Raw genomic sequence first — 25,940 nt, 5'->3', positions numbered from 1 at the left:
AATGTTATGTTTTCCATGTGTAAAGGTCCTATAGTAATGCCTAAGGCATGGTTCCGTGGGTAATCAGAGGTTGAGAGAGAGGTCTCCCGTCAGTAGCCTCAACGGCCATAGGTGATCATCTCTCCTTGATAGCATATGAAGTGTTTATTAACAAAATGCATGTCATAGAAATGTGCTGCTGCACCTGAGTCCATCAGGACTTTGCATGAAAAGTTTTTCTTGTTGCAAAGGGTGGTGATGTCAAGAAGAAATGTACTTTGGGTATTACCAGAGGACGTATCCATCACACCTAAGACCTGTCCCCTTAAGTTTTTAGGTGCAGAAATTTTCCAGACGTATGGGACAAGCATCTCTCATATGTCCTTTTTTTCCACAGTATAAACAAAGACCCTCTTTTCTCCTATACTGTTTCTCTGCCATTGACAGTCTAGTAACCCCTAACTGCATAGGTTCGGGTTCAGACTGTACTGAGAGGCAAGGGACAATAGGTTTGGAGAAACGAGGTGCCAGTGACATAGCCATACGTTTGGTTCTATTTCTAGTAATTTCCCTGGTCCTATGTCTGTTATCAATCTGCATCACACATGTGATGAATTCATTTAACCTCTTAGGTAGATCTTTGGCAGCAATTTCATTAAGAATAGCATCGGATAATTCTTCTTTAAATGCAGAGATCAATCCGCTATTGGTCCTGTCTACCTCAGAAGCCATGGTGCGAAATTATATGGCAGAATCTGAGACAGACCGGTTCCCTTGTTTGATACGCCATCCTTCCTGCCTAATGGTTCAAATGTTAATTTGAATTCTGCAAGGAATTTCTTGTAATTGTAAGAATTACTCCTATTATTCTTCCATAATGGATTGGCCCAAGTTAAGGCTTTACCTTTAAGTTGGTTCATCAAGTACCCAACCTTAGCTCTATCCATGGGATAAGATCCTGGTGATGCCTCAAAGTGGTACTCAATATGATTAAGAAATCCCTGGCATACTTGAATATTACCATCAAAATGTGGTGGAGGAGATAGGGAGATAGGTGCCTTATAAACTATAGGTGGAGGTACATTAGGCAGAGGTGGGATAATCGGAGAAACATCAGGCTGTAAATGAGCCGACCGAGTAAGAGCGTACTGAAAGCCTGGGCAAATTGATCCATATAGTGTTCATTCTCCTCTAGCTTTCTCTTGCAAGCTGCTATGTGTTAACACAATTCCTATTGGCCATAACCGGTCTTTGAACCCAAAACGTGTGTGCGCGTCTTTTGGTGACGTCACATGCACGTCGACATTGTCATTGCCGTGGGCGGACGTGGGGCTACAATATGGCGTGGATCTGCAGCGGCTGGCAACCACTGACATGCTGCAGAAGTCTGGTACACTGGCGCAGGACTGCTGAGCGTAATCTCCATTATTGCCAGCAAGGCAATTTCCACCGCAAATTCCAAAAGGTGAGGATGAATACATGACAATAACTTTTCCAAAACACCATAAAACCTTTACATGGGGGTATTGTTATACTTGGGAGACTTCGCTGAATGCAAATCTGATTATTTTAAAAAGGAACACGTATCACGACGATGATAAAAGTGTCGTTTTTGTTTTTAAAAAAATGCAAAAAACAAATATGAACGCTAACTTTGGCAAGCGTTCGTGGCTAAGTGGCTACTACAAAAGACTGGACATACCCCATTTTGAATATCCTGGGTTGTCTACATTTGAAAATGGTATACCATGATGAGGTTAATTCACCTTCCTGAGCTACCTTATGGTCTCAAAAGGCAACATAGACCCAGTAAAAGAATCTGGCAAACTGAATTGGGCAAGCCCTAATATTGACCCTGTAACTTTCCAAAACAGCATAAAACCTGTACATGGGGGGTGTTGTTATACTCGGTAGACTTCACTGTACAAAAATATGAGTGTTTTAAACAGTAAAACTTATCACAATGATTAAATCACAAGTAAAAGTGCAGTTTTTGTGTAAAAAAAACAAAAAACAAATAGGAGTGCAAACTTTGGCAAGCGTTTGGGGCTAAGTGGCTACTACAAAAGACTGGACATACCCAATTTTGAATACCCTGGGTTGTCTACTTTTTCAAATGGTATGTCATGGTGGGGTAAATTTTCATTTCTGGGCTTCCATATTGTCTCAGATGCAACATAGCCAATCTGGCAAATAGCAATTTCCAAAAACAGAAATTGACAAGTTTTATGTTTGACCCTGTAACTTTCCAAATAACCATAAAACCTGTACTTGAGGAATGAGAAATTTTCTACACAAATATGAGTGTTTTAGAGCAGTAAAGTGTATTATACTGATAAACTGCCATTTCACCGATATGTGTGAAAAATGCAAAAAAACTAATATAAATGCTTATTTTGGCCAGTCTAAAAAAGACTGGACATACCCCATTTTGAATACTGTGGGTTGTCTACTTTTACAAATGGTATGCCATGATGGGGTTCATTTTCATTCCTGGGCTGCTATACGGTCTCAAAGGCAACATAGGTCCAGCAAACCAATCTGGCAAATTTCAATGTGCAAACATGGTAAAGGGAAAAGCCCTACATTTGACCCCTGTAAGTTTGCAAAAACCCATAAAATCTGTACATTGGGGGTACTGTTGTACTCAGGAGATGTTGCTGAACATATATTAGGGTGTTCTTTGTCATTAACACATAACAGGAACTGAGAATCCATACCTAAAGTACAATGTGAGAGAAATATAACACAAACAAATGGCTACCCAAAAGTTTGACAAAGACTGGTGGTAGAATTAGTGCATGGAAAGTGTTAAAATACCACCATTTGAAACACCCTAGGTTGTTTCAAAAATATATGGTTTGATGGGGGCAAGTTACATTGGCTGGCTTCAAAAATGTCCCAAATAGGACATGGGTGCATGATGACCAGCTGTAAAAATTGCCAGTTGGAAAACTGGACTGCACACCCTCCAAATAAGGCATTTTAGACCCCAGATAACCTAGGGTTGGAGATGTTGCTGAACACATATTGCAGTGTTCTTTGGCAGTAACCCTTAAACTTCTCAGTACATGTATTCTTAAATTGCTGTGTGTGTCACCAATGTATTTTTTTTTTTTTATTATTTGGCATAGATTGGTGGTAAAACGGTTGCATGAGTCAAAATACCTCAAGTTTAATATCTTTGGTTGTCTTCTTTAAAAAAAATAATAAAAAAATACATGTGAAGGGTTATTCAGGGATTCTTGACAGATATCAGTGTTACAATGTAACTTTCGTTAATTGTGGGGAAAACAATGGTTTGGAAATAGCGAAGTGCTACTTGTAATTATTGCCCTATAACGTGCAAAAAAAAAAGCTAAGAACATGTTATCATTGGGTATTTGTAAACTCAGGGCAAAATTTAGAAACTATTTATCATGGGTGTTTTTTGGCGGTTGTAGATGCGTAACAGATTTTGGGGGTCAAAGTAAGAAAAAGTGTGTTTTTTTAATTTTATAATTTTTTCATAGTAAATTAGACGATATGATGAAAATAATGGTATCTTTAGAAAGACCATTTAATGGCGAGAAAAATTGTATTTAATATTTGTGGGTACTGTAAATAAGTAAGAGGAAAATTACAGCTAAACACCGCAGAAATGTAAAAAGAGCCCTGGTCCTTAAAGGTAAGAAAATTGAAAAACGGTCTGGTCGCTAAGGGGTTAAAGGGACACTGTAGGCACCCAGACCACTTCAGCCCACTGAAGTGGTCTGGGTGCCAAGTCCCATCAACTTTAACCCTGCAAGTGTAATTATTGCAGTTTTTATAAACTGCAATAATTACCTTGCAGGGTTAAGTCGTCCACTAGTGGCTGTCTACCAGACAGCCACTAGAGGGACTTCCGGCTTCCTAGACGACTTTTGGTGGTCTAAACGACGCTGGACATCCTTATGCTCTGCATGAGGACCTCCAGCGTTGCCGGAATCCCCATAGTAAAGCATTGAATAATGCTTTCAAAGGGGAGGTCTAATGCGCGCGGTAAATGTCGCACATGCACATTAAGGCTTCCCCGCCGGTGGGGGAGGAGCATGGGCGGAGCCCGACCTAGCGCAGAAAGACATCGGCGCTGGTTTCAGGTAAGTGCCTGAAGGGGTTTTAACCTCTTCAGCGACGTGGGATGGTGGCACTCCAAGATTCTACAGTGCCATGAAAACAGGTTAGTTTTCCTGGCACTAGATAATCCCTTTAAGGAGTTTGGAGCCTTCATTTAAATACATAACAAATGCAATATAGTCTTACCTTACAATTGGTTTGTTGGATTTGGGAAAAGTAATTTCTCGCACTGGTTTCAGGTCCCAAGTACTCCATAACCTTAAAAAAAAAAAAAAAAAAGTAAAGAATAAAGCACAAATAGCTAAATGGACAATACTGTTTTTAATATATAAAGCTCCAGTTAATCACATTCCGTATTTAGGACTTAGCATGCCAATGTGCTAGTTGGGTAGCCAGTGTACTTGACATACGTCATGCCAGCTTTGTACAAGGAAGGATAAGTTAGGACTTAACAATTCCTTCAAATATACATCAATGCCTAGAATTCTCTTTGGTCAACTGAAGCTAAAAGTGCTGTTGCATCTAATTCAATATGCAAATGTTCTAATTCTTAAGTTCACCAGTTTTTACCAGTGACAGAGATTATGCCAAAAGTCCTGTTCTCCCTCCTCTAATATGTGGCCCAGCATGATCTTTGCATAAAGCCCTGACCAAATTCGACAAAACTAACTGGCTTTATGACAGGCAGTCATCATCAAATTCTACAGAACACATGCATGGTTGTCACATAATGCTTAGAGCACAGGTCACTAATAGGATTGGGGGGAACTCTATTAGCGACATGCATTATAGCAATGCAAATCATTAGCAGAAATAATCACCACTCCTGCTTCATTTCATTTTCTAACATGCCTTCTTCTGAATTCGACATACTACAGGACTACCATTTTCATGTGCTGCCCATCAATATGTATATGTGATATGGGTCTAGGAAAACATGGTGGATCTGGTCACCGTACCCAACATGCAACTTTGAGCATTTTCCAGAATGCTGTATAAAAATGTTTGCTTGGGCATTTTCCTTGATAGTGCTATGCACATGCACTTATTTATTTATTACTGTTATTTATAAAGTGCCAACAGATTCTGCAGTGCTGTACAATTAGTGGAGAATATACAATATACACAGACAAATACAAGAGGTAGAGAGAGCCCTGCCCGTAAACTGATTACAAAGTGCTCAGCTAGATAGCCAATGAGCTTACAATCTACATCTTCAAGGAACCTGCACTTATGGCATCATGGATGTAACAGTAATTTGTATTGTATATCAGATTGTCTATCAACAAAATAAATGTATATATATACAAAAAAAAAAAAAAAATTAGACAGTCCATAGCTACATTTTAGTTTACCATTGGATTCAGTTAAAGGAACACTAAAAGCACCAAAGACCATTTTATCTCAATGAAGTGGTCTGCGTTCCTCACTCCTATCTTTCTAGTCCAGCAATCTAAAACATTGTTTTTAGTAGACACACCTCTAGTGACTGATTTCCTGGCAGGAATGACTCAATCGAGTTTGTCTCGATTATGTGACATTCAATGTAAAAAAAAAAAAAAATTATAATCATCAATTTTGATAATAAAACTATTTTAACTATTTAAAGGGATGCCATACACACCTAATTTGTCTGCTTTTCAAAAAAGTTGCTTAAAGTGGCTCTGTCAAAACCATAAACCATTACTATACCATCATATGGCATCATGCAGATGACCCATGAACATATCTAGTGAGGCTAGGGAGGAAGGGCTGGAGGAAGAGAAGAGTATTGTGTCAAGCATAGAAAAAATACATAAGACCATGAAGTCCCTACTTTGTTTTATGCTTATAAAGAGAAAAAGACCCAATATGCAGCATACAATATAGATTGACGAGTATTTAATATTATTAAAAAATAATAATAAACATGAACAGCTTTATTCATTGTATGAGATGCTTATTAAAATAAATCAATAATAAATACAGGACTCAGTGGAAATGGAAATGCAAATAACAGATTAATAAGTAAATGAGAATGAGTAGTGTAAAGCCATACAAGTCATCAAACTAACTTTTGACAGGCGCCCCGCCCCTTGTTTAGTAAACCACGCCCACTGTGTAATATAATCCCGTCCATTGCGCAGTGTTGTGTGATCAGTCCCTTTTTTTTACTAAACCACGCCCACAGCACCTTATGACCCCACCCTTCTTATTAAGCCACCTCCACAGCGCACAATGACCCCGCCCATTGCGCAGTGACCTGTGCCCTTTAACTCATATAGCAATGTTTATTAGACAAAAAAAAGTCAATGCAATATTCCCAGGAAAAACAATAATACAATATCCGCAGGAAAAGCTATAATACAATATATGTAGGAAAAGCAATAATCATCAAATATTTTAGTCAGAAAAACAATAAATAAACATCACAAATTCAACCAGCAGGCTGCTTCAGTATACGCGAACGATGCTTAGGTAGCAAATAACCGTGAGATGTTGTTAAGCCTGGGGTGCTAAAATAAATATTTTGTAACGTATGTCTTTTTTGAAAATGGGGTGTTATGTCTGCAGTCTCTATAGTTTCTATTTGAAGTGTTGCCCACAACTGTAGATGGCATGTTCAGGTCAGCCATAGCTTGAAGAAAAGTATCCCAGCCCGGAGGTAATTTACATACCGTAACATTGTGACTCTGGGTAACACTACGCACCAAATCGAGTATATTGGATCCCGGTACAACAGTGTTTTTATAAACAAATTCACCCTTATCATTCCAAGCTGCAATTTGCTTGGACTGAGACATTCTACTCAACAACAATTCAGCATTTTTTTGTCTTCCGCTATGTAAACGTAGTAAATCACACTTATTTGACACTGGACGTCGTCATGGAGTCCAGTGTCAAAAAAGATCCCTATATGAAAGCATTGAGTAATGCTTTCTTATGGGCCGGTTTGAATGTGCATGCTCCTCTAGCCACGCATGCGCGTTCGGCTCCACTCGGCAGCGGACGTCGATGGAGTGTCAGGGTACCTGAAGTCTCTACCTCCGAGAGAGGTAGAGACTTAGACGTTCATCCGTCCGGACGCCATGTTTCCTCTGTTCCTCGCGGTCGACCCGGTCACACAAACGCCGGCCGCGAGGGAGTCTCTTCCTTTTGTAGCATGGTGCCCGGAGGCCGACGTCATCACGCCAATCCGGAACGACCTGTCACTCAGTCCGAGACAGACTAATCAGGTTTCGTCGGAGGCGTGTCTATCCTCTCTAGCCAGGGTATTTAAACATACTTCGCCCTGTTGCTCATTGCCCTGTCGTGGTTCTAGCCTGTCTAGTCACACAGTGCTCTGGTGTTTCTCAGTTATCCTTTTGGTTTCGACCCGGCTTGTTTCCTTACTCTGTTTACCTCCGTTATCCTTGACCCGGCTTGTTCCTCGCTTACCTGTCTTCTCGTTCCCTCGACCTCGGCTTGTCTCTGACCATTCTCTATACTCTCTGTACGTTAGCCCGGCCATTCTAAGGACCGGTATACGTACCCTGTACCTGTTTGTACTTTGCGTGTTGGATCCCTGTCCCGATCCTGACATTACGACAGGGCCAATGGATCCTGCAGGTACAAACAGTCAGGTTGGTTCCTCTGATTCCAGGTTTGACGCCATGGAACACAGAATGGACCAAATGGCCTTAGCACTACAGGCATTGTTGTCTCGTGCTAATAATCCTCCAGAGGAGACGCGTCCTACTCCTATTTCCTCTGTAGGTTCAGGCCTAGAGGTAGCTACTGTAGGTGCCTCTTCCCGTGTTACTCCACCTGTACGTTATGGTGGGTCACCTGAGAAGTGTCGTGGTTTTTTAAACCAGATCAGCATTCACTTTGAATTGCAACCTCGCTCCTATCCTACCGATAGGGCAAAGGTTGGGTTTATTATCACCTTACTCATTGAGAAAGCTCTGAGATGGGCTAACCCATTATGGGAGAACGATAACCCGTTGGTATACAATTATACTGCCTTTGTAGCTGCTTTTAGAAGAACTTTTGACCCCCCTGGTAGAAAGGTCAATGCAGCCAGATTACTGTTGCGCCTGAGACAGGAGAACCGAACATTAGTGGATTATGCACTAGAGTTCAGGTCTCTGGCGTCAGAAGTTAAGTGGAATGAACAGGCTTATATGGATGTATTCTTGAACGGGTTATCAGATGTTATCCTTGACGAAATTGCTACTAGGGAGCTACCAGAGAATTTAGAGGACTTAATTTCGTTCATTTCTCGTATTGATGAACGTATAAGAGAAAGACAGAACACTCGAGAGAGGAACCTAAGACCTGCCTTTAAATTAGCACCTGCATTTCTAAGTCCTGAGTCCAATACCTCACTAATTCCTGAACCTATGCAGATAGGCAATACTCATCTCTCAGAAGAGGAGAGACTGTACAGGAGAAGGGAGGGATTGTGTATGTATTGTGGAGTCAGAGGTCATTTACGCCTGAATTGTCCTGTTCGCTCGGGAAACGCCCGCACCTAAGTTTCTCTAGAGGACAGGCCTTGGGTGTTTCTATTTTGTCCTCTACGCATAATTACAAAAATCACAGGCTTTTACTACCAGTTTCTTTAACATGGAAGAAGGAAGTACTTAAGACCGTGGCATTGATAGATTCCGGCGCTGCTGAGAATTTTATCGATCAAGCCTTTGCCACTAAGCACACTATTCCTTCCCAGTTAAGAGAGACCCCCTTGGCCGTTGAGGCCATTGATGGTAGACCACTACTCGAGCCTGTTATTACTCGTGAGACTATATCCATGAGCCTGTCTGTTGGTATCTTACACGAGGAGAGTATATCTCTTATGCTTATTTCGTCCCCTTCCGTTCCCATAGTCCTGGGGTATCCATGGTTAAAGAGACATAACCCTACTATCGATTGGGAGTTAGGGGAGATACTCTCGTGGGGTCAGGGTTGTCAGGAGAGGTGTTTACAGAAGGTATCCCCTTTGGCTGTAATTTACACACCTGACACTACTACCCAGCCTAAAGAGAGACAGATACCTCCTTTGTACATGGACTTAAAGGCAGTATTCGATAAAAAGAACGCTGATACTCTACCTCCACACAGGTCCTTTGATTGTAAAATTAACCTATTACCTGGTACCATGCCTCCTAGGGGCAATGTATACCCTCTATCCACTAAAGAGAATGCTGTTTTAGAGGAGTATATTCAGGAGAATTTAGACAAGGGATTTATCAGGAGATCCTCATCTCCTGCCGGGGCTGGGTTCTTTTTTGTTAAGAAGAAGGATGGGTCACTCAGACCTTGTATCGATTATCGAGGGTTGAATAAAATAACCATCAGGAATGCCTATCCTATCCCCTTGATTACAGAACTCTTTGATCGGTTAAAGGGCTCTAAGATTTTCACCAAGTTGGACCTCAGAGGGGCGTACAACTTGGTGAGAATTCAGCAAGGCCATGAGTGGAAGACAGCGTTTAATACCCGCTATGGTCATTATGAGTATACGGTCATGCCTTTTGGTCTCTGTAACGCACCTGCAGTTTTCCAAGATTTGATTAACGAAGTTCTTAGGGAATTTCAACATGATTGTGTTATTGTCTACCTGGATGACATACTCATACACTCTAAAGAGATTGAGACCCACCATCGACAAGTCAGACAGGTATTACACAAACTTTTACAACATGGTTTGTACTGTAAACTTGAGAAATGCAGTTTTGACCAGACCCAGATAGACTTTCTTGGATACGTGATTTCTGGGGAGGGCTTTAAGATGGATCCTGACAAACTCCAGTCTATTTTAGATTGGCCATTGCCTCAGGGACTCAAAGCTATTCAGAGATTTATTGGCTTCTCTAATTATTATAGACGCTTCATTAAGGGCTACTCGTCTATTATTGCGCCCATCACCAATATGACCAAACAAGGGGCGGATACTAAGACATGGTCTACTGATGCTCTAGCTGCTTTCAAGAGTCTCAAAGAACTTTTTGCTTCTGCTCCAATACTAGTCCATCCGGATACGACCTTACCGTTCCTGCTCGAGGTCGATGCCTCTGAGACAGGAGTAGGGGCGGTTCTGTCACAAAGATTGGGGGTAGATAAACCATTGCACCCATGTGGTTTTTTTTCTAAGAAACTTTCGGGTCCTGAGAGCAGATATGACATCGGCGACAGAGAACTCTTAGCAGTCATTAAAGCCTTAAAGGAATGGAGACATTTATTAGAGGGAACCTTACACCCTATTACTATCCTGACGGACCACAAGAACTTGTCCTACATTGGGGAGGCTAAGCGCCTGTCCTCTAGGCAGGCTCGTTGGTCCTTATTCCTGACTCACTTCAACTATGTGCTGACTTATAGACCTGGTTCAAAAAATTCTAAAGCCGATGCCTTATCTCGCCAGTATGAACCTTCTACTGTACCTGAGCCGGTCCTTTCCTCTATAGTTCCGAAATGCAATATTGTTGCTAATACGAATCTCAGGATTCATTCTCCGTTACTGGCCGAGATCGTTAAGCTACAACATTTAGCACCTAGACAGACTCCTGTGGGTCGACATTTCGTTCCTCCTGCTCTTCAACTGGAACTGTTGCAGTGTTTCCATAACAGCAAGATGGCGGGACATCCTGGTATTCGCAAGACTTTTGCGTTGATCTCTAAGGATTTCTGGTGGCCTGCTTTACGTAGGGATACTAAAGATTTCATCGCTGCATGTGAGGTTTGTACTAAGACCAAACAACCTCATACGCTTCCTTGTGGATTCCTGCACCCCTTAGAAGTTCCAGAGAAGCCGTGGTCCTGCTTGGCCATGGACTTTATTGTCGATCTACCTATCTCTAAAAAACAGACTGTTATCCTCACCGTGGTTGACAGATTCACTAAGATGGCACACTTCATTCCTCTGCCTAAACTTCCATCTTCTCCCGAATTGGCCGAGATATTCGCTAGGGAGATTTTTCGCCTACATGGGATACCCTCTCAAATTGTGTCTGATAGAGGTTCCCAATTTATTTCCCGTTTTTGGAGGTCCTTCTGTTCGCAACTTGGTATCAAATTGAACTTTTCTTCTGCCTATCACCCTCAGTCTAATGGAGCTGCTGAACGTACCAACCAGAAAATTGAACAATATTTGCGATGTTTTGTTTCCGAACACCAGGATGATTGGGTCGGTTTGATTCCTTGGGCAGAGTTTGCACACAACAATCTCGTTTGCGATTCTACTCATTCAAGCCCCTTCTTCATGAATTATGGCTTTCACCCGTCTATTCTTCCTTCGGCTTCTCCTTCCCAGGGGGTGCCGTCGGTTGATGTTCATGTTGCTAATTTGAGGAAGTTGTGGGATCAAACTCGGCAAATCCTTACGCACAATTCTATGCTGGTTAAGAAACATGCTGATAAACGTCGAAGGGCGGCTCCGCTCTTTGTTCCGGGTGATAGGGTATGGTTGAGCACGAGGAACATCCGTTTAAAGGTGCCCTCCATGAAGTTCGCTCCCCGTTATATTGGACCTTACAGGGTGTTGTCTCGTATCAATCCAGTTGCGTATCGTCTAGCTCTTCCTGATACCTTACGCATCCCTAACTCGTTTCATGTGTCGTTGCTGAAACCTCTTGTTTGTAACAGGTTCTCCTCCACAACAGCCCCTCCTTGTCCTGTTCAGGTGGAGGGTCAGGAGGAGTATGAGGTTAACTCTATTATTGATTCTCGTATCTCCCGGGGGAAAGTACAATATCTGGTCGATTGGAAGGGATACGGTCCTGAGGAGAGGAGTTGGGTACCTCAGGAGGATGTTCATGCTCCTCGTCTCCGCAGGGCGTATCACTCTCGCTTTCCATCTCGTCCCGGTTCTTTCCGCCCGGTGGGCGTATCTGAGGGGGGGGGTACTGTCAGGGTACCTGAAGTCTCTACCTCCGAGAGAGGTAGAGACTTAGACGTTCATCCGTCCGGACGCCATGTTTCCTCTGTTCCTCGCGGTCGACCCGGTCACACAAACGCCGGCCGCGAGGGAGTCTCTTCCTTTTGTAGCATGGTGCCCGGAGGCCGACGTCATCACGCCAATCCGGAACGACCTGTCACTCAGTCCGAGACAGACTAATCAGGTTTCGTCGGAGGCGTGTCTATCCTCTCTAGCCAGGGTATTTAAACATACTTCGCCCTGTTGCTCATTGCCCTGTCGTGGTTCTAGCCTGTCTAGTCACACAGTGCTCTGGTGTTTCTCAGTTATCCTTTTGGTTTCGACCCGGCTTGTTTCCTTACTCTGTTTACCTCCGTTATCCTTGACCCGGCTTGTTCCTCGCTTACCTGTCTTCTCGTTCCCTCGACCTCGGCTTGTCTCTGACCATTCTCTATACTCTCTGTACGTTAGCCCGGCCATTCTAAGGACCGGTATACGTACCCTGTACCTGTTTGTACTTTGCGTGTTGGATCCCTGTCCCGATCCTGACATGGAGGAGGAGAGGTCACCAGTGCCGAGGGAGCACAGCGCTGGAGTGAGATAAGCAAATAAATGGTTAATTAACTATTTATTCACCACTGAACGGGGGCCCTAGTCACCTAAATGGTGACTCGGGCTCTATAGCGTTAGGAATACATTTTTGTATTCCTAATGCTATAGTGTTCCTTTAAAAGATGGTTTTCCATTTAAGTTGTGAATTGAAGTATGCATATTGAAGCATATAATAAGCTTTTATCAAGATGATGGACTTTTTAATTGCATACTTTTAAAATATAAAACTCAAATATACAACTTTTGACAGCAAGTTTTAGTTTGTAACAAATTTGGATTTTGGCAAAAGAACTGTAATTTTTTTCCAAGTGGATTTGTTTACCGTGTTATTAGGCAACTGAAAATTATGTTTGTTGTTTTTAGTTAGATTTGGCACTTCCCTTACTCTTCCAATACGTTATTTGAAAAGTATATAAAGGTGCACCTTAGGGACAAACAGGAATCCTCCCCTGAATGGTGTACGACTGATGAAAAATGAAGCCAATACATTGATGCTTATTACGCTAAAGAGGGTATTTTGTTAAGACCAGAGAAAATAGATGTAAACCCTGCAAAAAGACAGATTGCCAAATTGTTTCTTAATTCTTTATGGGGCAAATTTGGTCAGAAACCTAATTTGCAAACCACAAGTCTTGTTTTTGATCCTGACAAGCTTTTTGGTTATATATTTTTACCTGAATATGAGGTGTCTTCTCTGTCATTCATAAATGATGACACAGCCATGCTCAGTTGGAAGTACGCCCAGGGCTGTCACAGTCTGTCTCGCAATACCAATATATGTATTGCATGTTTTATCACTGCCTATGCACGACTTGAACTGTATAATGTTTTAGACCGTCTTAATGACAGATGTCTCTACCATGACACTGACTCTGTTATTTTTGTTAGTACAGCGGGTGACTGGAATCCACCTCTAGGGGACTATCTAGGCGAGCTGACTAGTGAAATACCCTGTGACACCCACATTACCGAGTTTGTATCTGCAGGTCCCAAGACGTATGGATACAAACTATCAAAAGATAAAACATCTCTAAAGGTGAAAGGCATAATGCTTCATGCCAGCAATGCCCAGTTGATCAACTTTGACAGTTTAAAAGACCTGGTGTTGGACTACCCGTTGAACTCAGACCCTGATGAACAGACAAGAATTGTGGTGCGACAGGCCTCCATTGTCAGAAATAAACTCCTTTGGCAGATAGAGACACGACCGTTACAGAAAACACAAAAGTGTATATATACAAAAAGATATTTGTTCGGCGACTTTACCACTCTCCCATTTGGTTACTAATGATTTACCATGGATACTCGTTTACAACATCCTTTTTCATGCATACTAGCAGGACCTTCTAACTCAGGAAAAAGTTATTTTGTCAAACAGGTTTTACAGAATGCTACCACATTATTGTCGCACACCCCTGATAACATTGTTTGGTATTATGCCTGCTGGCAGGTGCTTTATGATGATTTATTACTCACAATCCCAAATATTAATTTTATAGAGGGGTTACCCATAACATTTAATGATGATAATTTGTTCCCCCCTAACAGAGTAAATTTTACTATTGTTGATGACTTAATGGAGACTGCCAGTGAGAGTTCAGAAATTGAGAAATCATTCACCAAGTATGTACATCACAGAAATCTGAGTATCATGTATCTGGAACAGAATGTGTTCTGTCAAGGTAAAAAAAAAGTCGTACTATAGCTCTAAACACTAAATATATGGTACTTTTTAAGAATCCAAGAGATAAACTGCAAATCACTACTCTGGCCCGCCAAATGTACCCCGGTAAATCACAATTTTTTTTAGAGGCTTTTGAAGATGCCACACGCAAAACTTATGGCTATCTGCTTGTAGATTTAAGATCTGCAACCCTCGAACAGTACCGCTTAAGAACCGGTCTCTTCCCCCCCCCCCCCGACCTTCCCTCGACATATATTTATAACAAACAGCCCTCTAAAAGTCGATAACATACCATTAACAGGTCAAATTACCTGCCGAATTTTAGATCCTGTAAGGATGTCTATGCGTATACGTCGCAATTCGTTGGCTTTACAAAGTCTAATAAGTGTATCACCATCACAGAAAAAATATATTTTATGCTCCGCATCTCATGATTTAGTCACGGCTATATGTGAAATAGCTCTTAATACCCTTAAAGGTAAGATACCTTTATCACAACAACAAGTAGAAAAGCTAAAAAAGTGGCGAAAAAATATAAAAGCACTGAGCAACAAAAAAGTGTCTTTTAGTAAGAAGCAGTTGGTTAAACAGCCTGGAGGAGTTAGACCTAATACAGCGAAAAAACTCAGAACTCTGAGGGCGCTCGTGAGTCTGTCACTCAGAACCTAGATAATGAGATGTCTATTCTTCAAAATAGAAGTGTATCGGATGATGAGAAGATAAAGAGGTATAATACCATTATATTGCAGAAATACTTGGTACATGCTAAACAGAATAAAAGCGAAAAGTTGGGCTTGACACTTTTCTAACCTCCTGGAGAATCCTCCGTACCAAACCCCCCTGTAGCACATCCTCATGCTGCGGAAGTCTCTGATGTTTCAGACGCTGTATTTTGTGAAGTTGTTAATAATGTAAATGTCCGCTATAAAAAAAATGCTGAATTGTTGTTGAGTAGAATGTCTCAGTCCAAGCAAATTGCAGCTTGGAATGATAAGGGTGAATTTGTTTATAAAAACACTGTTGTACCGGGATCCAATATACTCGATTTGGTGTATATTACCCTGAGTCACAATGTTACAGTACGTAAATTACCTCCGGGCTGGGATACTTTTCTTCAAGCTATGGCTGACCTTAACATGCCATCTACAGTTGTGGGCAACACTTCAAATAGAAACTATTTGGAACAATTGAAATAGCAAAACCTTGCGAGTGAGACTGGAGACATAACACCCCATTTTCAAAAAAGACAAACGTTACAAAATATGTATTTTAGCACACCGGGCTTAACAACATCTCACGTTTATTTGCTACCTAAGCATCGCTCGCGTATACTGAAGCAGCCTACTGATTGGTTGAATTTGTGATGTTTATTTATTGTTTTTCTGACTAAAACATTTGATGATTATTGATTTTCCTACATATATTGTATTATAGCTTTTCCTGTGGATATTGTATTATTGTTTTTCTTGTGTATAATGCATTGACTTTTTTTTTGTCTAATAAACATTGCTATATGAGTTAATTTGGCATTTATTTATTTCTCTGTCTCCTGTGTTTGTTCTATGCTTTCAAAAAGGTCCCAGACACATCTTTCAAAAACATGCCCAGACACAATCCCTTTACTCAGTAATATCCCTCCTCTAAATGAAATTAAAAATAAATACAAATAAAAGCCAACAATTTATATACATCTGTCCTCTGTGTTTGTTCTATACTTTAAAAAAAGGCCCCAAATACATCTTTCAAAAACATGTCCAGACACATCCCCTTTACTCAGTAATATCCCTCCTCTAAATGAAATTAAAAAGAAATTAAAAAAAATCCAATCAAAGAATGTAATACCTCATACAGCCGTATGGTGGCACACTCTATGAACATTGTATCGTGTCTATAACACACCGTGATGTGGTTTCATTAAAATGTTCGCTAATATGTAATAAAGCTCATGGGCATGGTCATAACACGCCGTGTGTGGACTCATAAAAATGGCCGTTAATACGTCAAAAATAGCATTGGGGCCGTAATGTGCCATGGTTGTGGTTTAGTAAAAAAGGGTCGGTACACACATCGTCGCGCAATGGGTGGGGTCAAATTGCGCAACAGGCGTGGTTTAATAAAATGGGCTGGGGCATTTGACAAAATAAAAATGTATTAGGGGCGGGTCCCATAAGGTGTCATGGGCGTTCTTCAGTAAAAAAAAGGGCAGGGCACAAGTCACTGCGCAATGGGCGGGGTCATTGTGCGCTGTGGATGTGGCTTAATAAGAACGGTGGGGTCATAAGGTGCCATGGGCGTGGTTTAGTAAAAAAAAAGGTGCGGACAACACGACACTGCGCAATGGGTGGGGTTATATTGAACAGTGGGCGAGGTTTACGGAAAAGCGGCGAGTCGCCTGTCAAAAGTTAGTTTGATGACTTGTGTGGCTTTACACTACTTACAGCCATAGATACAGATAGTAACAATCTTCAAACAATACACACAAATTCACTCGTTTATTAGAACGTACTGTAAGAATTCATTGACAGATTATGTTTTAGAAGCAGATGTAGAAAAAGGTTATCACAGAAGTTTGAGGGGAACTGTTTTTGATTTTTAATGTTCCATTGATGGAATCAGATGGTATGTGTCATAGGTCACTGATTTCACTCAATAAGACTAGCACTCATTTATATAGTTAATTATTTATATACTAAACTAGTTTTCATCAGACGTTTTCTTTTTTTTTCTCTCTCTCTTTCTTCCCTTTCAATTTTCTCCCTTTTCCCTGCCACAGATGCACTGTGTAAGATAGAAGGCAGGCGGGTACAATTAGAGAGGGGAGAGGTGGAGAGGAAAGAGGAGGGATTGTAAAATCACCTACTTGCTGCTACAATATATAGAGGTCACAATTATTTGGAAGGTCACAGCTTCAGATAATAATTTAGTTTGTTAAGTAACAAAGCCAATGCAAAAAAAAAAAAAAAAAAAAAAGGGGAAATTAACTGACTATAGGAGAATTTTGGCTTTATGATTTTTCAGTTAAAACAGTTGTTAAAGTGGGTGAAGAGAAATGATAGATGGATAGAAATGTAACGTAATTAAAACAAATATTTTTTTGTTTATTTCTTTTAATCTACCGTAAATACTTGAGTATAAGCTGACCCGAATATAAGCCAAGGCCCCTAATTTTACCTAAAAAAACTGTGAAAACGTATTGACTCGAGTATAAGCCTAGGGTGGGAAATGCAGCAGCTACTGGTACATTTCTAAATAAAATTAGATCCCAATAAAATTACACTAATTGAATATTTATTTACAGTGTGTGTATATAATGAATGCAGAGTGTGTGTGTATATAATGAATGCAGAGTGTGTGTGTATATAATGAATGCAGAGTGTGTGTGTATATAATGAATGCAGAGTGTGTGTATACAACACAGTGTGTGAGTATATAACGCAGAGTGTGTGTGTATATAATGCAGAGTGTGTTTTTATGAATGCAGTGTGTGTGTTTGTATGAATTGAGTGTGTGTATATAATGCAGAGTGTGTGTTTGTGTATATGATGCAGAGTGTGTGTGTGTTTGTGTATTGTGTGTAAACTGGGTGGGGGAAGGGCATTTTTATTATTTTAATATTTTTTATAATTTTATTTTAATACTTTTATTATTTTTTTTTAATTTTTTTGCCCCCCTCCCTGCTTGATACCTGGCCAGGGAGGGGGGCTATATGATTCCTTGGTCGTCCAGTGGCATGGGCTGTGCAGTGGGGGGGCCGGCAGCAAGCAGTTACATACCTTTGCAGCAGCTCCGTTCATCTCCCAGTGTAAATCTTGCGGTGTGCGTGCCGCGCGAAGTGTTGCCACGGTAACCCGTGGCAACACTGGCGGCCGCGTGTCTTGCAAGATTTACACTGGGAGATGAACGGAGCTGCTGCAAAGGTATGTAACAGCTTGCCGGCCCCCCTAGGACTGCCGGGCTTGTAATGAGCCGGCGGTCCTGGTCTGTATAATGGTAATGAAATTTGCCATAATACAGACCCTGATTCGAGTATAAGCCGAGGGGGGGGGGCTTTTTCAGCATTAAAAATGTGCTGGAAAACTCAGCTTGTACTTGAGTATATACGGTATTTATTCATTTATTTCTTCTCTCTTTTTTCATATGGGTGGCTTTATTGCTTCTCCTCTTTCGCTTAAAAGTTAAACTGATTTGACTAATGTTTAAGAATAGGAATCTGGAAAGGGAATAAATAGGCAAAGAAAAGAGGGAAAAAAGAGGTTAGTGCACTGATCCTTTTAGGATCAGTAGTTTTAGATAGGGATCTTAGTCGGCACTATAAGGAGGTTTTTGCCGACACTGTCGTGTGGAGAGGGATTCTCCCGAAGATAGGAGTAGGAGAAGTGAATAGTTTAATATGTTTGTTATTGTGTTCAATACTGCCACACACTGGCAGTTGATGTTATGTTTTATGTTGTTTATGTGTTATAAAGCTGTGAGTCTCCTCATCCTTCCAGTCAATATTACAAGTCGTCTAGAAAATGTGTATTAGACTGGCTACAATTAATGTACAGGGGATCAATTCTCATTTTAAAAGGTATACGTTACAAGATTTTCTGCAAAGAGAACATATACATATTGGGGCCCTCCAAGAAACCTGTTGGACCTTGGAGGACAAACATATACCCTGTTCCAAATTATTATGCAAATGATATTTTTCTCATTTACCTTAATAATTGATGTAAATAACAGTCAGCATAATTCTCATGTTATCAACTATTAAGAGTACAATTAAAATTTTATTGAACAAACCTCCTAATGATAACAGTATTTTTTAAACATAAACTTACAATGCACTGTTCCAAATTATTACGCACAGACAGTTTCAAAACACTTTATAGGTTGTAAAGAACTGAAATTGTTATTTGTTGTGTTTGCAGCATATTTACTGAAATTAAAAGCTATTTCAATCAAACGTATAACAGCATTTTAACTTTTAAAACATTTTAACAGGTCAAATTACATTTTAACATAGGACCCCTTATTAGATAGCAGCTTCACAAGTCTTGCATGCATTGAACTTGTGAGTTTTTGGACAGTTTCTGCTTGAATTTGTTTGCAAGATGTCAGAATAGCCACCCAGAGCTGCTGTTTGGATGTAAACTGCCTTCCACCCTCAAAGATCTTTTGCTTGAGGATGCCCCAAAGGTTCTCAATAGGATTGAGGTCAGGGGAGAATGGAGGCCACACCATGACTTTCTCTCCTTGTATCCCCATAGCAGCAATTGATGCAGAGGTATTCTTTGCAGCATGAGATGGTGCATTGTCATGCATGAAGATGATTTTATTACAGAAAGCATAGCTCTTCCTTCTGTACCAGGGAAGAAAGTGGTCAGTCAGAAACTCCACATACTTTGCAGAGGTCATCTTTACACCTTCGAGGACCCTAAAGGGACCGACCAGCTCTCTTCCCATGATTCCGGCCCAAAACATGACTCCACGACCGCCTTGCTGACGTCACAGCCTTGTTGGAACAGGGTGGCCGTCCACTATTCCATCCATCTGGACCATCCAGGGTTGCATGGCACTCATCAGTGAACAGGACTGTTTAAAAATTAGTCTTCATGTATTTTTCTGCCCAATGCAGCTGTTTCTGCTTGTGAGCATTGGTTAGTGGCGGCAGAATACAAGGTTTATGCACAGTTGCAAGACTCTGGAGGACTCTATACCTTGATGTCTGTGGGACTCCAGAGGCACCAGCAGCTTCACATATCTGTTTGCCGCTATGTAATGGTATTTTAGCAGCTGCTCTCTTGATCCGATGCATGGATCTGGCAGAAATCTTCCTCAATGTGCCTTTATCTGCACAAACCTGTCTGTGCTCTGAATCAGCCAAAAATCTCTTAATAGTGCAATGATCACGCTTAAGTTTTCGTGAAATATCTAATGTTTTCATACCTCGTCCAAGGCATGGAACTATTTCAACTCTTTTCGGCAGCAGAGAGATCTTTTTTCTTCCCCATATTGCATGAAAATGGTGATCTGCTTAATAATGTGGAACACCCTCCTTTAGTAGTTTTTCCTTAAATTGGGCTCACCTGGCAATCTAATTATCACAGGTGTCCGAGATTGTTTTCAGTGATCAAAAGAGCCCTGAGACACAATGCCACCCATGAGTTAAACTGAAAAACTAAATATTTAATCCTTGTGACACTTAAATAGAATTTACCTAATTTGGAACAGGGTGTAAATGTAATTTGAAATTCTTTCCCTCTGCCATAAGTGCAGCATTGAGCAAAAAAAAAAAAAAATTAAAAAAAGAGGCGTAGCTTTTGTATTGTCGACAGATATCGCTTTAAAAACTATCGATCAAGTTTTAGATATTGAAGGCAGATTTATCATTTTAATGTGCAAGATTAACAATCAAAAGTTTCCATTAGCAAACATTTATGCCTCGAACATGTCTCCAATTCCATTTCTTAAAAGTTTTGCATAAAATTGATCGCATTAAATCAAGACAGGTTGTAATAATGGGTGACTATAACTGTATTTTGGATCCAGATTTGGAAAAAAAACACTGGAAAAAAATAGAAACATACTGAATAATGCCAAAAGATTCTCTGAGCGAATTAAGCTCTCTGATCTGCTAGATTGCTGGTGGATTTTCCATCCCAACGAGAAAGATTTTTCTCCAAGTCATTCAACTCATGCCCTAGAATTTACCTGATTTTAAGTGGTAAGACTCTGGCAAAGGTTATAAAAAAAGATATTCATTACAACGATCGCATGGTCCGACCATAATCGATTTTTATGGACATTTTAAAAGACATAGACCTGAATGGAAACTGAATGACTCGGTATTAAAAAATAATAGCAATTTTAAACAAATTAAAGATCTAACCGACTATTTTTTTATGGAAAACCGAGAAACAGAGGTGATCAGCCCCTGTGACTTGGTGTGCATTTAAGAAAAAAAAAACAAAAAAAAAAAAACAGGCTAATAAAGATTTAGTTTTCTTAAAAAGAAAATGGTATTATTTGGGTAATAAGGCAGACAAACTTATGTCCAATTGTTTAAAAAAAAAGAAAAAGCCAAGATTGCTGTCTGAAATACAAATAAAAAATGTTAAAACAGTGTAAAAATAAATTATATATACTTAGATCATATATATATATTTATTATATATATGATCTAAGTATATATATACACACATATACACACATACACATAAATATGCATACACTGTCTACGTGTATTTTAATATTAATATATACATAATTATATATATATATTAATATCAAAATACACGTACAATGATATTGATTAAATATATATATATAATTTTCATTATATATATATTTATATATAATAAAAAATAAATAAATATATAAATACGTTAAAAAAATAAATAAAAAAATAATAAAAAAATAATGAAAAAAAAATAGATAAAAAATATATAAACATGCGTAATATCGTTCTAACTGTATTTTAAAATTAATATATATATATTGATATCAAAATACATGTAGAACGAAATAATATATATATCTATATACATAAGTATATACGTATATATCACTATGTATATACCTATATATAAATAAAAATAATTAAAAAAAATTATATACATATATATACACACATATATATATACACACATATATATAATAATTCTACGCATATATTTATGTAATAATTTTACATAATTAGGTCATTTTATTAATGACAATTTGCAGGACCTGCCTGCCAACCCAGGCCAAAAGTTCAGGGAATTACATTGTCTAGCACTATATTTAACTCTGTAACTTTCCAAGACACCATGAAACCTGTACATGGGGGGTACTGTTTTACTCGGAAGACTTCGCTGAACACAAATATTAGTGTTTCAAAACAGTAAAATATATTACAACGACGATATCGTCAGTGACAGTGACATTTTTTGCATTTTTCACACACAAATGGCACTTACACCGACGATATAATTGTTGTGATACGTTTTACTGTTTTGAAACACTAATATTTGTGTTCAGCGAAGTCTCCTGAGTATAACAGTACCCCTCATGTACAGGTTTTATGGTGTTTTCAAAAGTTACAGAGTCAAATATAAGGTTTGCGTTTCAGTTTTTTCACATTAAAATTCGCCAGGTTGCCTTTGAGACCGTATGGTAGCCCAGGAATGAAAATTATCCCCATGATGGCATACCATTTGCAATAGTAGACAACCCAGGGTATTGCAAATAGGGTATGTTCAGTTTTTTTTAGTAGCCACTTAGTCACAAACACTGGCCAAAATTTGCGTTCAAATTAGTTTTTTGCATTTTCAAATATTAACACTAACTTTGGCCAGTGTTTGTGACCAAGTGGCTACTAAAAAAGACTGGACATACTCAATTTGCAATACCTTAGGTTGTCTACTTTTGCAAATGGTATGCCATCATGGGGGTAATTCTTATTTCTGGGCTACCATATGGCCTCAAAGGCAACGTAACCAATCTGGCGAATTTCAATGTAAAAAAACTGAAATATGTAACACGCTATATTTGACCCTGTAACTTCCCAAAACACCATAAAACCTGTACATAGGGGGTACTGTTTTACACGCGAGACATCGCTGAATACAAATATGTGTATTGTATTGCAGTAAAAGCAAACAGTATTATGACATTCACAGTTAGAATGTCACGTAGAACTAAAAAAATGTAAAAAATTCTTATTTTCTCCCATTTTTTAAATATTTTTTTCATATTAAATTATGTTCCATACCTAAATATTTGATGTTAAACGAAAGCCCCGTTTCCCCTGAATAAAATGATATATAATAATGGGGGGTGCATTTAATATGAAAGAGGTGAATTATGGTTGGACAGACATATAGCGCAAATGCCAGGTTTTGTTTACGTTTTTTTGGATCACAACTTGTACATTTGGCTGCGGTCTTAAGGGGTTAAGGCATCTTCTTCTGCCTGTTATTCTGCTGTATTGTTTTCTTACTGCATGTTTATCCTGCATTTCCTTTTGATTTTATTTTTAAAATAAAGCTTGATTTAACTACATGTGACAGTGTGCATAGCCATGCTCAACACCAGGCGACTAAAGAGATGTCTTAGACCTGCTTATAATCTGACATTGTTTATGATGCATTGTGTTCCATTGAAGTGCTGTTTGTTATGCCTTTGTCTCAAAATACTATTGACAAAAAAAAATAAAAAATCCATTCAGAAAGAACTGACATTTTTAGCAAATTCGGGTGCTAAAAATTTCAAATGTAAAAATAGTGAACTTCCCTATATTTATTTCACCGTATTTGCCCAAACAACTGAAACCTATGCACCTGAAATATTTTCATATGTTTTAAACATATCTGGTGTCATTTATCTGCTGTGCACAAAATACGTGTATCACAGAGTACATTTGTTGATGAAATGCAGCATAAATAATATATTTAGTGACCGCAAACCTGCATAATAAGATGCATGGACATAAATGGACTTCTCCAAAATACTAACTTTTCTAGTGTATTAGAAGATTAAAGGATCACTATAGTATGTTTTCCTGACACTATATCATCCTTAGGACCCCTCACCCTCAGGGCCCCCCACCCTTGGCGCTGAAGGGGTTAAAACCCCTTCAGCTACTTAACTTAATCCAGCGCCAGGCTCCCTCGGCACTGGTGACCTCTCCTCCCCCGCCGACACCAGCTATCGAGTGGAGCGGAATGTACATGCGTGGCAAGAGCCGCGTGTGCATTCAAACAGCCCATAGGAAAGCATTTCTCAATTCTTTCCTACGGACGTTCTGCACGCTGGATGCGATTTTCGCATCCAGTGTCGCAGAAGCGCCTCTAGCAGCTGTCAGGAGGACAGCCACTAGAGGCTGGATTAACCCTGCAATGTAAACATAGCAGTTTCTCTAAAACTGCTATGTTTACATCTAAAGGGTTAAAACCTGGGGGACCTGGAACCCAGACCATTTCAATGAGCTGAAGTTGTCTGGGTGACTACAGTGTCCCTTTAATGGTTACTATCTTACAGCATGAAGAGGTGAAAGAGTGTAACCTAGAAGTCATGACTAACTGATATATCAAAATGGTTGTACAAAAACAAGCACAAAATAACTGTGTACATAAATGTGCAGTCACTAAGGGAAAGTGTGGGACAATGCAATTGAACAAACAGATGGTAAATAAAACAAAACAACTGCAATTCTTAATTGGGTTTCTAGATCTCATACTGTCACTTGCATCAGTGAGCAGGAGACAAACTAACAGCATTACGAACGGTTATATGAAAAATTATACTTTCGGTTCAGCGATTCCCATGATTGGTTAATGTTGCCGTTGATGTATACACCCCTAGACAACTGTGTTTTAAATACACAATGTACTACACATTAACCTCTTAAGGACACAGCTTCAGAAGCTGGACATACCCTTAAGGACACAAGCAATTTTAGAATTTTTTGCTGTTTGTGTTCAAATGCAATTTCATCTCTCTCATTTATTGTACCAACACATATTATATACCGTTTTTTAGACAACAAAAAGGGCTTTAATTTGATGTGACAGATACATATATAAATTCTAATTTATTAGCAAAAAAATGCAAAATAATGTGGAAAAAAACAAAATAAAAAGTTTTTTTTCCCGCAAGTTTGGCAATAATAATGGAGTAAAATTTTATTTTTTCTCTATTTTGGCATATACACATATTACAAGGTTTTTGTAATGTGTATTTCGTAAACCTAGTGTGTGCTATCCCTGTACAGAACCCCATATTGTGTTCAGCTACATCTGCTGAGTAAAACGGTACCCCCATTTGCCCCTATTCTGTGAAGCTACAAAGCCATATAGGAGACCATGCTATTTCAGTTTCTATAGTTGGAATTTTCATAGATGGTCATATGTCTTATTTTGTGGCATTATAGCCATTTGACTGTTCAAATAACCCCACACAGGCCTTCCATTTGAGAAAGCAGAGACTCCAGGGTATGTTATTAGGCATATATTATACCTTAACTTGCCACCATTTTTTCACCAATTTATTTCAAATTTTGTGGTGAGAAAAAAAAATTACATTTTTTTACATATATGTTGCGTATATGCGGACATTGAAGGGGCATATTTGAGACACAGCCATTTAAGTTTTTCCAAACTTTACATTTTCACGCTGTGTCCATACCCCACTTTGGAGGTTTTTTTGTAGGTTAATTATTCCAGCTACCCCATAAAGGCATACAATTTCTTAAAGAAGACACCCTAGGGTATTTCAAAAGACGTGTTTTGAACCTTAGCGTGAAATAATTTTTCCACTAGCTTATACCAAGTGTAGTGGTAATAAGCATTTTTTATACCTTTTTGACATACTCAATGAGTTTGTAATATATATATTTTGCAAACCTTACATGTGCTACAGCAGTATAATACATCATATGTTGCTCCGCTATGTCATCTGAGTACAGCAATACCCCCGTATGTACCTTTACCAGGTATATGACAACGTTGAAGGGGCAACATTTGAGACACAGCCATTTAAGTTAGAATTTTTTACGCTGGGTCCATGCCCCACTTTGAAATTTTTTTAATAGGTTGTGTTTTCCAATGACTTCACAAAGGCATACTATTTCCTAAAGAAGACACCCCAGGGTGTTTCAAAAGGCATATCTGAAACCATAGCGTGGTATAATTTTTTCGCTAGCCTGTACCAAGTGTAGAGGTAATA

General features: G+C 39.4%; 1 protein-coding gene across 4 annotated transcripts in view; it reads right to left on the bottom strand.

Moving 5' to 3' along the window:
• LYST (lysosomal trafficking regulator) overlaps positions 1–25,940 on the bottom strand; it is a 710,683-nt gene that overhangs the window by 11,484 nt on the left and 673,259 nt on the right. For all 4 annotated transcript variants that reach the window (XM_063443375.1, XM_063443377.1, XM_063443378.1 and 1 more), the window contains one exon: positions 4,261–4,332. In XM_063443375.1, coding sequence (XP_063299445.1) covers positions 4,261–4,332 — 72 coding nt within the window. The remainder of the gene's footprint in view (positions 1–4,260; positions 4,333–25,940) is intronic.

This window comes from Pelobates fuscus, chromosome 2 (genome assembly GCF_036172605.1).
Source record: "Pelobates fuscus isolate aPelFus1 chromosome 2, aPelFus1.pri, whole genome shotgun sequence".
Classification (NCBI taxonomy): domain Eukaryota; kingdom Metazoa; phylum Chordata; class Amphibia; order Anura; family Pelobatidae; genus Pelobates; species Pelobates fuscus.
Note: the sequence above shows the minus strand (reverse complement) of the source record. Positions and strands in the feature narration are given on the sequence as shown.